We start from the raw sequence: 14,160 nt of genomic DNA on the forward strand, positions 1-14,160 counted from the left end.
CATCGGTGGGAAGAAAGAAAAGCTCAAACCATATTTGAGATTTGATCACAACCATTGAACAAGAAGCATATTTCTTAACCTTTGATCCATTCAACTCATGTCGAAATATAGTGCGTTTTTACTTCTTAAGATATACAGCCTAAGAAACCCCAACTACTGAAAAAAAATATTAAATGATTTGCAGCATATTGTCATCTGATAGTAGGAAAACAATTCACTGGATGCTGTTTGAACAAAAAAATTACCGATCACGTAAACTGTCGTCTGATATAGGTGTCTTCATGTACAAAGACAGGATCTTGGGTACTTTGTGGTGGGAACTGAGGTTGTCCCATGGCTATCCCTCCTTGCACTCCTTGATTAGGAACAGAAGGGTTGCCCAATGGCTCGTTACTGTTCTTTGCCGAAGTCATGCTGAGATAATAGATAAGACCAAGAATCACACTTGCAAGGGACAGAAGGGCACCTCCAGCAAAGACTCCAGGTTTCACAACATAGCAAGAGTAGTTGCCAAAGTACATGCTTTCTTCACCATGTTGATCATTGAGTGCAGCACCAGTCAGCAACAAAAGAAACGCTATGACAAATGTGAACCTGCTCCAGTGTGAAATATGCCATTTTAATTTAAAACCAATTAGTGCTTGATGCTGTAAGGAGAGGACATGGAGATCCTGACCAAAGAAACATATACCTATGCAATTAATTTGCAAGAGTGTTTATAAAATTCACCAAGCCTACTTTTATGCTATAAAGAGAACGGAGTGCCGGGTTAAAGTAATTATTCATGACATGAAGAGAACTAGAGAAGTGAGTGGAGGGTGGAAATGCTCTTCCCAAGTGCTACATTATCAGCATGACTACATTCTTCGTGATAAGATTCTTGAAAATAGGTAACCATAGACAAGCACCTTCTTTCGTCAAGAAAACTTATTCTGTGATTGAGAATCAAAAAGAAAATAATAATAATAATAATCACAAGTAGATCTAGAGGCTATTCAACATTAGGTGTATGCCTGAATTAAGTTAAAAAGAAAACGATGTAGCAGCTTTTAAAGTCAATCTTCTTCAGTGTGTCTTCCTCAAAGTCCAAGTTTTGGCAGCCCAAGAAAAATGTCATGAAAGGGGCGGGGCACATATGAGTTGTCAAGGGGTACCAAACCTACTTAAGGAAGAACAACATATACATGACAGCAGAAAAGGTCTTACATCTGTCAAGGAAGACATGGCACAAGCATGAATTCAGCAAGTGCAAATAGTTTAATTCAGTTATGAGCAGAAGGAAGCATATAACCAGAAAAAAAACAAACGAAATTATAAGTGCGAAGAAATGGCCAACAGATAGGTAAAACTCCAAATTAATGAGAAACCAGAAAAGTGGTATCTTATCAAGCTGAAGTTTTGATGGAAAGCATAGCCGCAATCTTTATAGTTATATGTACCATGGGACAATTTTATAGAACAGTGTTACACCAATCCGGGTTAAATATTCGGGCCTGTCAAAAGCCAGGTCTTTTATTGAAAGAATCCTATTAAATTCAGAGACTGTTGGTCCTCATTAACAATATTTCTTAGAGGATAAGACAAAAAGAATCAGACTGGAATAAGATTTTTCAGCAATTAGTACATGAAACTTACCAGGAAAGCACAAAGCAGACCAGTGCTATTCTCCAATTAGAGTTAGAAGGATGAGGACTTCTTTTGCAACACATGCACCCAGTTGAAGCATTTATAATTATTTGAGCTATCATAAGAGCCAGTGCTGCAATTGAACCAAGAGCCATAGCTGGACTCCGAGGGTATACACATTCAGAAGCAGAAGGAAACTGAACCTGAGAACCCTGGGGGTATGAAAATAGTGTAACATTTCAGCATTGCTTCTATCATAAAACTGAAGACCACTGTTGCAAAAGAATAATTGTTATTATGCAGAAAAAATCTCAACACGAAATAAAAGGCACCCAGCCTCAATGGCCTTATACTCCATATTGGGAGTCTAAGGTGTGGACATAAATAGATTAAGGGTCCTGCTACTTAACTGTCGTTTGGGTCTGTTGGCGACAGTCCTGTTTCATCTTTAATAATAGATTCCCTCAGTTATAAATCTATTTGAGGGCATGAATATCATTTGGCATCTCAAAAGTGCAGAGGGCGGAAAAACAGAAACTGAAAGAAATTTGAGGGAATAACTGTCATTTGAATCTCAAAAACTAGATGGCAGAAGAAAGAGCAAACTGAAACTGAAAGAGAACTATGTACTATGGAGAGGACATACTCTCCAATTTCTCACACAAATATAATTATCTTTTCATCATTGAGAACAAGGCCAGTTGCAACTCCAAGTTGATCAAACTGCCCAAATCTTGAGCTGGCTGGGCCAGTAAGTATGCCCCGTTTATTGGCAAAAATGCTCCACTCTATCATGTCACCGCAAACACTCAAGGGCTGTGGATGATGATTCTTCACTTCCCAAGGGAGACCACTTCTTAGCCATTGGCTTAGTGATTGAGCAAAATTACAGCCCAGGAAATTGACGGTTAAGCGACAGTCTCAAAAAGAGAACTATGGTAAATAGACTTTAGAAAGAAAAACTAGTATGAGATTTCCTAGTTTTAAGGTAAAGATGCTAGCATGCTGTAACGAAGAGAAGGAAGTTCCAGAAACTTATGACTATAAAAAGGAAGATATATTAGGGATGGACTTCATTCCAGTACTAACCTAAAGTATTACACAATTTCACAGTAAAGCTATGCTTGTCAGTTAGATCCATAGATCAAGGGGAAAAAAAAGAGATTCGGTTATCTAAATTGTGTGTGCAATGCAGACCACTGGATTTCTAAGAGAAGACAACTTGGACAATAACGGTTAGCTCATATAATATAAAACATAAGTAGTGGGGATAATTTCCTTATTTTTGCCCTTGCCACTGACTCATGCTTTTTTCTGCTTTCCTGAATAAGACTTCCATACCTCTTGCCATCAAATGCCGCTCATCTCTGTTTACTTTTTTTAAAGCACCTTTAGTATCAGCGCTGTTGAGCTCGATAAACATTTTCGGCCCACTTCTTAACAACTTAAGGGTTTTTCAGGAGGTGATTTATGACATGGTATCATGGGCCAGTTGTCTTGGTCAGCCCCATTATATTAGAATTTATTCTGTTGTTCACATGTAAGGCCAGCAATGTTTCAGTATTACCGAATGGATATCCATGTGAGAGGAGGTGTTATCAATGTGTTTGTAAGCTTGATAATACATTGTTAGCCCACTTTCTCAAAATCTAAGGGCCTGTTTGGTAAAATTTTGGGAAGTGTTTTGGATTTTGAAAAAAGTTTTGAAAAAGGTCAAAGTTGAGAATTAATTTGGTGAGGGGCACATTTGAGAAAAGTTGAAAATTGGTCTGGTAGAACTTTTGGAAGAGTGTTTATATAAAAATTAAAAATTAAGAAAGATTTTTATAAAAATAAAAGTTGTGGATGTTGACATTGCTGGTAGTAGGATGAAAGAAGCATTTATTTTGGAAGGGAGTAGTGCAACGAAATGCACAACAGTGCTAAAAATAAAGCTGTCATCAGGAAGGTAAAAACTTTTGAACGTAATAAGTACTCTATTTTATCCAGTATGGAAGCCATGGAGAATGCTGCAGATCAAGATTAGATCTCCTCAGGTGCCAAGGAAGTACATTTGATGCTGATATGAATGAAAGGGAAGCAGAAAAAGAGAAGGGTGAATGTTCAAATGCAGTAGAAGATGACTCTCGCGATGTAAATATCACTTTGCAACAGTTCATTGATGCTACTCTAGTAAATGGGCAGAACTTTAACAAAAAGAAAAATGGTAAGAAATATGCTTACGTCTGGTAAGGAGAGTGACATACACCTCCAGATATTCAAAACTGAATTCTCTCATTTTGAATATAAGGGGTATTAATGACCACTTAAAGCAAGAAGAGGTGAAGGACATGGTTTTCAAGTTTCATAGTTGTTTGTTGTGCCCTCTTGAATCCTAAGACTAGGAAAAAATTGTTACAAAGAGAAGTCACAGCAGAAGAGATAAGGAGTACTTTTTTCAATTTAAATAGTAATTAGGCCCCAGGCCCTGATGTGTTTATACTGCATTTTTACAAGAATAGCTGGAATAATGTTGATGATGAAATTATCGATGCCATAATTTTTTTTTTCTTTTCCTAAGGGAAGCTCCTGAGTGAGACAATTATTACTCTGGTTCCTAAGTTGAAAAATCCTTGTAGAATGGAGGAAGTCTGACCATTTCATGTTGTAATTCCATTTATAAAATGCATTTCTAAAATCCTAGCTAACAGGTTGAAAAGTTGTTTGAATGAATTTATCACCCCTTCTCAAGTAACTTTAAGTCCTGGTAGAAAGACTGCAGAAAATACTTATAATAATAATAATAATAATAATAATAATAATAATAAAAAGATTGCAGAAAATGAATTGCTTGCTCAGACCTTGCAAAGAACTATAACAGACATGGATCTATAGCCAGAAGCAACGTTAAAGTGGACTTAATGAAAGCTTATGATTCAATGGAGTGGGATGTATTCTTTATATATTAGTAGCAGTTAGTATTTGTGCAACATCAAAGTGGACTTGATGAAAGCTTATAATTCGGTGGAGTGGGATTTTGCTCTTTATATATTAGTAGCCATTGGAATTTGTAGCTAAGTTTATTCATCAAGTCAAGACCTGCATTATCACACCAAAATATTTGATTGCTTTGAATGGTAGCTTGGTTGGTAATTTTGAAGGAAAGAAGGGTTTGAGACAAGGTGGTCCTCTCTCTCCCTATTCTTTTGGTAGCTCTATGTTTGTAAATGCTTCTAGTGTTCTCCAGAATGGTAATTGGTTCTGGCCTCCAGCAAGATCCAAAGACTTGGTGTTGATTCAAAGAAAACTCCACCAAGTTCTGATCAGACAAGATGCAATTATTTGGATTCGTTCAATTACTGGGAAGTATGGCTGCATCACAACTTGGGAGGCAGTTCGAGCTAAATTGCCTATCTTCATTTGGTTGAAACTTCTTCAGTTTGCAAAAATTATCCCTAAGTATGTATTTATTAGCTGGTTAGCGGTTAAAAGCAGAGTTACAGCGAGGAAGAGATTAGCAAACTGAGGCCATACTGGAGACGTGTTATGCACTTTTCGCATAAACAAGTTCAAAATTAGAGATCATCTATTTTTGAATGCTCTTTCACCAGAAGAGTTTCGAAAGAGGCGTTAAAAAAATGTTTGGTTAGTAAACATGTTCGAAGCTGGGATAAAACTGCATAAGTTCAAAGGAAAGGGCTTTAAGACTGCACTCCGTAAGCTTGCTTGAGCAGCTACCATCTACCACATCTGGTTAGATTGAATGCAAGACCTCACAATGAGAAATTTAAAAGTGAAATCAGTTTACTGCAGGCGGTGATGATGGATGTAAGTAGGGGTGTACAACCGATTGCGGTTGCGGTTATTTGCTCATAACCGCAACCAGAGTTTCCAGTTATTCATATTTCAATAACCGCAACCGGTAGGCCGGTTGCAGTTTTTACCAACAGCCGGTTATCTGGTTATTTTAAATCGGTTTTTAACCAGATAACCGGTTTTCATAGAATGTTGAATTTTTCAAAAAAAAATTTTTAAATCCAATATTTTACATCATTTTCTGTCCTCAAGTGTCCATCCATGTTTTATTTAAATCTCTAACTAGAACTATATCTCTAATTAGTGTACTAAAACAGCTAAAGTTAGCTGCCCAAATATTTCCAAAATCACCAATTAGTATCAACAACCCCAAAATCACAATAATGAAACCAAGAACAAGATGGCTCGGACCGGAAGAACCCAAATCTGACACCAATCACCCAGATAGGAAGAAACCAGAGCTGAGGCTCAATCGTTGGTTCCAATGGTGAACCAAATGATGCGGAATTGAAGAGGAGAAGGGGGAATATGTCATTGGTTCCCATGTTTCCCAGCGGTGTATCTTTCTCTACGAGAACCAAAGGGGAAGGGGGAATGCTTGAATGAAGAAAGAAGAAGGGATATGGGACTGCATGAAAACATTTGAATTTCGCGAGGTATGTAAAGAAGAATTGACAGGGACCATTTGTTGGCACCGATCCAGAAGCTATCCTTGCTTTGTTCAACAAAGAATAACAAAACCAGTAAAGAAAACAAAAATTACATTGAAAATAAGAGCACAGAGGAAGAGAAGAAGAAAGAAGAGGGAAAGAAGAAGAGAAGAAGGAAAGAAGAAGAGAAGAGAGGTGGAGAACAATGGAGATTCGGAGAAGACTCAAGAGTGGAGAATGTTGAGATTTGTGTATGAATCTAAAGAGACAGAGAATAGCGGAAGAATGAGAGAGAAAAGAGACAAATATTTTACGTGGTTCGGTCTATAACCTACGTTCACAGGGTAAAGCCCAAAGGATTACATTGTGCTCTTATTAACTTGATTGTCTACAATACAAAGGTCTCTATTTATAGGGTTTAGAGTAAACACTAATATGGTGATTTGATTACAATTTACCGTAAATAGAGAATATTACAATATCAACCAAATATGGAATATACAGAAAATATATTATATTTTTCCTATATTTTAACATCTCCCTCAAACTCAAGGTGGAAGATTCTGGAACCTTGAGTTTGAAATTAGAAGCCAGATTTAAATGCAGCCGAAGTCGATGGTTGGATCAAAACGGTGCCGGCGAGAAAGGCTGAAAGTGACGGCCGAAGAATGGAGACTAGCCGTTAATCCCGTGAGGGGCCAAGCCGCAACTGACAATGATGGTTGGGGAACGGTAACTAACTGTCAATCCTGTGAAGGGCCAAACCACATTGTGCCAAAAGGCTGAAGGAGACGGCCGGAGAACGGAGAATATCCGTTAATCCCATGAGGGTCCAAACTGCAACTTACAATGATGGTCAGAAACATAAATTAGCCGTTAATCCTGTGAAGGGCCAAACCATATTGTGCCAAGTTTTGCCAATGAATTGAGCCGCAGATTACAACAAAATGGGCAAAAATAAATCCAAAAGAGGGATCAAAATAGGCTCTGAGACCATGTTGAGATTTGTGTATGAATCTAAAGAGGCAGAGAATAGTGGAAGCATGAGAGAGAAAAGAGACAAAGATTTTACGTGGTTCAGTCTATAACCTACGTTCACAGGGTAAAGCCCAAAGGACTACATTGTGCTCTTATTAACTTGATTGTCTATAATACAAAGGTCTCTATTTATAGGGTTTAGAGTAAACACTAATATGGTGATTTGATTACAATTTACCGTAAATAGAGAATATTACAACATCAACCAAATATGAAATATACGGAAAATATAATATATTTTCCGTATATTCTAACAGAGAAGAAGAGAAGTGGGCGAATCAGGGCTAGGCGACGGTGTGTTGAAGAGTGAAGAGACAAACACTGAAGAGAATGAATTAGGGTTACCAGGTTATTATATATATATATATATATATATATATATATATAAAATAAAAAATAAAAACCGGTTGCGGTTACCCGGTTATTAACCGGTTTTTCAGAATGTAATAACCGGTAACCGCAACCGGGTAACCGATTATCCGGTTGCAGTTATTTTCGATTTTTCCAGTTAGCGGTTACCGGTTATTTCCGGTTAATAATCACCCTGCTTGTACACCCTTAGATGTGAGATATAGATTGTGTAATAGCAAGAGAATCAAAACTGTATTCAAATAAAGGGTTTTGTACTATTGGGGGAATCTTCCTTTTTTTTTTTCTCTATATTTGATGTTTCTTAGAAAGGTTTTATTCTTGTTAGTTGAAGTTCCATAGGTGTGCAGCAGTAAGCTACTTGTTTTTTCACTGCTGAAGCAGGTTTTCATGTGATTTTTCAGTTGGTTGAATAAAACCTCTTATTCAGAAAAAAGAAAAAGAATATATTAAACAAATTAGAGCTGTAAATCTCATATTCTCCAAATCAAAGTTCCCCCCTCCGCTTAAAATGTTACTAGAAGATGAAACGGCAAAGAAGATTACTTTTTCACTTTCCCCCCTCCGCTGAAAGATTTACTAGAAAATGAAACGGCAAAGAAGATTACTTCTTTCACTTTCTAACATTTCCCCAGGTTTCTCAGCAACCAATCAGAGGGCTTGGGGTCATACATGAGCAAGATGATACTGACAAACCAACCAAACGATAATCTAAAACAAGCCCATTAAAGAATTAGCCAAAAAAAAAAAAAACAAAACCCACAAACACAAAACACGCAGTATTTTTGTTTACCTTAATCCTTGTACCTTCTGCACCAAAACCAGTAGCGGCTGATAATAGCCCCAAGAACCCCACAACACTGCATATCACCACAGCCTTTCTCTCCATCGTCTCTCTCTCTCTCGATTCTAAATATTTTTTTGCCTCTTTGTTTGAGAGGAGTAAAGTAGGAGAACGTCTGTTGAGTTGGGGTCGTGCAATTATTATGCCCCCGGATCACAAGGGCAGAACTTTATAAAAGTTACAAATGTTCTTGAATGGCAATATCGTGATATGGCTAAAACGGTGATTCTTGTAAAATAACTCACTATACTTTGATTCTTTTTTCTTTACCAAATACCCCGTCCCCGGTCCGACTACAACAGTTCAGTGAACATCGTCCCCAGCGACACGTTTTGTTTATTTTAAGGTTTACTATGTCAGCATGGATGTGACAATAACTCTTCCCCTTTTTTTTTCTTTTTTTTTTTTTTTTGAAGGAATACGTGACAATAACTTAAATTCGTTTTTTTTTTTTAATTATTATTATTTAAAAGAATATGAACTACGAAGAATGCTAGATTTCTTTTTAATGTCGTTTTGAAATCTTTTTATACTGACATGACATATTGTATTTTTTAATAAAAACTAGAAAGAGAAATCAAATTATAATTTTTTTTTTTATTAAAAATAAAGTGTGATATCAACATATATATTTTATTTTTAAAAAAAACACTAAAATAAACTTTAATATTTCTCATAGTCTATATGAGGTGATCATATACTTATAATACTATTTATCCGTTGAAAATCAATAACAACAACCTAAACAGTTGAAAAATGCAGACTCTCTAAAGTCCGCCTGAGCTACCCGACAACCCCTATTTCTTAATTGTGTTTTATTTATTTTTATAGTCAAATCTACTTCTGATCGATTAGTCCACCAAACTTGTAGGCATATCTCATATTATAATTATTTATTTATATCCAAAAGTCTAAATATAAAAATAATCAGTTTTTTATACTGTCTGTCTTATCACATTAATTCAAATCCAAACTTATATATTTTTTAACCTTTTATCAGAAGACTGAGACTGAAAAACATAGATACGATGGATTTTTTTAATCTGTGTTTGATCAAATTTGATTATATTTTTGGAATTACGGGAGTAACAAAGAATAATACAATATAACATTCAACCCCTAGGAGATAGAGTTCCCTAATCTTCATTACATTATTTATTATATTATTGTTTATTACTTGTTTGTGGATAGTATTGTTTGGCTATCCTCTATGTATACAATGTACTGATTTTGTTTCGTTTGCCGCAAAAAAATTGTTGATATTAGTTGTATCATCAACGTTTTTTCCGATCGGACTTATATTTGCGTTCTGCTCGTACGTTAGTGAATTTAATTTTGGTGTAACGAAAAGATTTAAAATTCAAATCTCTCGCTTTTCAAAGGTTTACTTATTCTATTTCATTTGGCGCAAAAAAATTGTTGATAACAGTTGTGTCTTCAAGGCTTATTCCGATTGGACTCACACTCGTATTTTGCATGGTACATAAGTGAATCGAATTTAAGTATACCGAAAAAAATTTAAATTTAAATTATTAATTTTAATTTAAAATCTAGGATACGAATGAAAGGCGTGCACAAAAAGTGTGCAAACAATGTATGTAAATAAGATTTTTCTAGTATTATTTGAGAATAAAATTAAAAAATAATAATATCTTAAATATATTTTACAGTAAATCCTGAAGTTATTAAACATTATAAGGAGAATAGAGTAATTAGCAGTAATTAATATAATAAAGTACTTTTACGTTAAGAGTAATTAAGAGTCTAGTATCAATATGAGTTAGGAGTTTTGGTAGTAATTGTTAGTTTTTCTATGTCAGTTTTTTTTCTTTCTATTTTTTAAAATCTTGGATACGAATGAAAGGCGTGCACAAAAAGTGTGCAAACAATGTATGTAAATAAGATTTTTCTAGTATTATTTGAGAATAAAATTAAAAAATAATAATATCTTAAATATATTTTACAGTAAATCCTGAAGTTATTAAACATTATAAGGAGAATAGAGTAATTAGCAGTAATTAATATAATAAAGTACTTTTACGTTAAGAGTAATTAAGAGTCTAGTATCAATATGAGTTAGGAGTTTTGGTAGTAATTGTTAGTTTTTCTATGTCAGTTTTTTTTCTTTCTATTTTTTAAAATCTTGGATACGAATGAAAGGCGTGCACAAAAAGTGTGAAAACAATGTATGTAAATAAGATTTTTCTAGTATGATTTGAGAATAAAATTAAAAAATAATAATATCTTAAATATATTTTGCAGTAAATCCTGAAGTTATTAAACCTTATAAGGAGAATAGAGTAATTAGTAGTAATTAATAGAATAAAGTACTTTTACGTTAAGAGTCATTTAAGAGTCTAGTATCATTATGAGTTAGGAGTTTTGGTAGTCATTGTTATTTTTTTTATTTTTTTTTATTTTTAACACATATCCACACAAGAGGGGAGATTCGAACTAATGGCTTCTGCTTCATGAGGCGTGGTCTCTAGCCAATTGAGTTACCCCTTGGAAACAAATACACCTTTAAATGTAGTTATATGTCGGTTATCTACACCGGTAAGAATCATTGTATTTAAATGAAAATTACTGATGAAATAATTAATAATGATTAGAAGATGCAGAACTTACCACTAAGCTATGATACTTGTGTTCAACAAGGTCTACTTACCCAAAAAAGAAAAAAAGGTCTAAAATCAACTATAAAAATTATTATTCAAGCTATGATGATATGTCAGGGAAATAAATTTTACAACTTTAGATAGAAGGAAACAATTTTTTATTTTTTATTTTTTTTATTTGATTCGGGGAAAAAGGGTCATAAGGGATGATCTTTCTCATTGTTGATCTAAAAAGAAGAGAGAATGAGCAATCCTGAATAAAAACAAAAAAAAAATAAAAGAATAGGTGAATTCTCTGACAATAAATTCAAAATTAACACAACAATGCAAAAATATAAACAAATTGTAGGAAATGAGACAAACAATTGTCTCAGTCCTCTCAATATGGCCTTATAAAATAGTAATAAAAGCAAAATGGGGCACAAATTAAGGCAAACTTAGCTGATTCTTCACTTGGAAACAACAACAATCACCGGAAAGAGGTTGAAGCAGTAGAAATACTGTCAGAATCCGAAGCAGAGACTATAGAAGAGAGAGGCACCAAGACAAATCTTGGAACAAAAGTCTCTGCAAGAAAATCAAACCATTGAAGAGTTGGGAAATAGTAACCAAACAACACAACAACAACAAAAAACAAAGATAGCTACAAATCACTAGGAAAATAAAAAAACAGGGAAAAAGAAAATAACAAAAAAAAAAGCCACTAAGCAGCAACTTCAACAGAGGGTGAGGTGGAGAATAGTCGACGAGGAAGCTTGTGGCAACAGCTCGGAGAATATGTGGCATCGCTTGAGGTCCACAAGCAGGCTTGTGGTTGCAAGAAGGAGAAGAGGGCGGTACCAGCAGAAAGCTAAAAGGCCAGAGAACAAGGTGGCAGGGCACGTCGAAGCTTGGGAGAAACAGAGGGCGACATATCGGGTTTAGAGAGAATTGGATATGAGATCCATTGTATAATCGATAACGATGCGGTGGCTGAGGGTGGAAGGCAACAAGATAGTGACGATGGGGCGGGGCGAGGAGATTTGGAGATGGAGGAACGTCGGAGAAGCTACTTCGTGGCAACAAAGAAGAAAACAAAAGAGGGTCAGTGACAAAGGAGGGAGGAGGGGCAACCGCACTAAGCGAAAGAGGGGAGGAGGGAGAGAACAAAGTCCATCCCTCCTCCCCTGAAAAAAAAAGCTACACAGAGGCGGTGGAAAGCCCTCCTGAAGAAGGTGGTAGGGTTTCAAAAAAAGGAAAAAGGCTTCTAAAGTAACGTGTTAAATCATCACTTAAACTTGAGATTTCAAACTATTTTAAAGATAAGACTATTACAAAGGAATGAAAGAGAAAAAAACAAATGAAGGAGAATCTCTACTTTTTTACTAATAAAAAAGAATCTCTACTTTTTGCATAAATAACTTATTGTACAAGATTTACTTTAAAGAAGACTACTTCTTGATTAAAGCAAGCTTCTTTTATTAATTGTCCTCACCTACTTTACTTTTGATTAAATTAAAGTTCTCTTTATTGTTGATGGCACGCATAGTTTATGCTTTTTACAAAATAGTCCACCAAATTTCTGGCATGCTCGAACTTTTAATCCTTCAGTTTAACCTATTAAATTCATACTTTCACCGGTCACACCTCAGTTAGACCTTGGTTAGAGGTACTGGACCTAATATTCTTTCAGCATGTGAATGCTTTTAGCACCATATTTTTTGATTGGTCGTGCAGTAATAGTTTCACTTTGAATGTACGAAAATAACAAAAATAAAATTCAGAATTGCTACAAGGTTACAACAATTAAAAATGAATCGTTTTCCTGCTTTTCCAGCATAGTTTACTCACTCTACACAAACTTATGAGACAGTCGAGCCAAGTTTTTGCAACACCGAGCAACTTGTGCATTGAACTTTCTTTAATTCGATTGGTTCTATTTTGATTTAATAAGCATTCCAATTGGTCAATTCAAGTCTATGATTGTATGTAATGTACAGATTCCCAGCTTTTTGCAGTTTAATTTGACAGATTCTCTGGATAAAGCAGTTTTAAGTGGAGGCAATTACAGAAAGGTTTTAGCATCAATAACAAAGTTTGTATTAGAAACTCTTTCGACAACATCCATTAAGCTCTATGAACAAGCTTGCCAAAAGGCTTTTGCCATGAAGAACCATTACAATAGGCCATACCAGCAAATTAAACGAAGCTTCTAAAAGAAAATGGGTGATGGAGCCCCAAAACTAATAACACAAATATGTTAATAATATTAACTCTTTTCGGAAAGGAGAGACCACAATAGTTCTTTTCAAGTAGGACAGACCACAAGTGAATCTGATAATCCGTTATTACATTAGTCCCTTATTTATTCTATTACTTGACTACTAAAGCAATTCATAAAGGAATAACTAATGCAATACTTAAAGGAAATACAACTAGATTTAGATTATGAAAGCAGCATATTGGATAGAATTTGAATACAGGTACAAGAGCATGAACATGAAAATTTGAATTCCCTTGGTACTTGAAGACTAAAAAGTAACCATATTGGATAGAATGATAATCTACAAAGTCCTCCCAACCGTCACAAAACCAAATATTCTTGTTAGCTTTCTCCAATTTTACTTGCCAAATGCATCTGTTGGGAACAGTGAGTACAGCAACAGTGGACAGTTCATATCCAAATTCCCTTACAAACTTTTAAGGGAGCCTCTGCAGGTACAAAATTAGTTAGATTTTCTTAATTGCAATATAAAATGAAATCAAGGAAAACAGTGCTTCCAACGGAGATAATATCTCTGTTCATATATATTCTGTCCAAAACGTTAATGGAAATTCACGTCAAACCAATCAAAAATTGCCACGTGGCTATACGGCTCTTTAAAAATTAATAATAATAAAAACTTAAATTATTAAAAACATTAAAAAAAAAAAAAAACTCTTTTCTTTTCTTTTCTTCTTCTTTTTTTTTTTTTTAAAAAAAGAAAAGGGTGGCTCGATTTGTGGCAAAGGAGTGATTTGGCCACCCACAAGGGCTATAGGTACGGTTCAGCCACCCCTAGACCAACCATGGCGGGTGGCTCGAACCACCCCTCTCTTTTTTTTTTTCATTTTTTTTTTTTTAAAAATGAAGCATAGGGTCACATGTCTATTTTTTATAGGCATTAATATGGATTTCTATTAATTTATGGAGAGAAGTTAGACAAGAGACAATTTTTCATTTTTAGCCATAGGCAAAATA

General features: G+C 35.0%; 1 protein-coding gene across 2 annotated transcripts; it reads right to left on the reverse strand.

Moving 5' to 3' along the window:
• Positions 1 to 68: 68 nt before the first annotated feature.
• LOC133853530 (protein MODIFYING WALL LIGNIN-1) lies at positions 69 to 8,497 on the reverse strand. Of its 2 annotated transcripts, none has more exons than XM_062289608.1 (3): positions 8,272 to 8,497; positions 1,636 to 1,838; positions 69 to 594 (listed from the first exon to the last, which is right to left on the reverse strand). In XM_062289608.1, exons 1-3 carry the CDS (start codon positions 8,365 to 8,367, stop codon positions 249 to 251), a joined length of 645 nt encoding a protein of 214 aa, XP_062145592.1. In that variant the 5' UTR covers positions 8,368 to 8,497; the 3' UTR covers positions 69 to 248. The 2 variants fall into 2 exon arrangements, with proteins under 2 accessions (XP_062145592.1, XP_062145593.1); XM_062289609.1 differs by having other exon boundaries at positions 1,636 to 1,898; positions 8,272 to 8,411.
• Between the last annotated feature and the right edge of the window lie 5,663 nt (positions 8,498 to 14,160).

Source organism: Alnus glutinosa, chromosome 1 (assembly GCF_958979055.1).
Source record: "Alnus glutinosa chromosome 1, dhAlnGlut1.1, whole genome shotgun sequence".
Classification (NCBI taxonomy): Eukaryota; Viridiplantae; Streptophyta; class Magnoliopsida; order Fagales; family Betulaceae; genus Alnus; species Alnus glutinosa.

Excerpts from the sequence above, each read along its gene's own strand:
- LOC133853530 (XM_062289608.1), bottom strand. The coding sequence starts at position 8,367 with ATGGAGAGAAAGGCTGTGGTGATATGCAGTGTTGTGGGGTTCTTGGGG. Across the intron at positions 1,839-8,271 it reads CAGAAGGTACAAGGATTAAG|GGTTCTCAGGTTCAGTTTCC; the intron begins GTAAACAAAAAT and ends TCATACCCCCAG. Across the intron at positions 595-1,635 it reads GTCTGCTTTGTGCTTTCCTG|GTTCACATTTGTCATAGCGT; the intron begins GTAAGTTTCATG and ends ACACTGGAGCAG.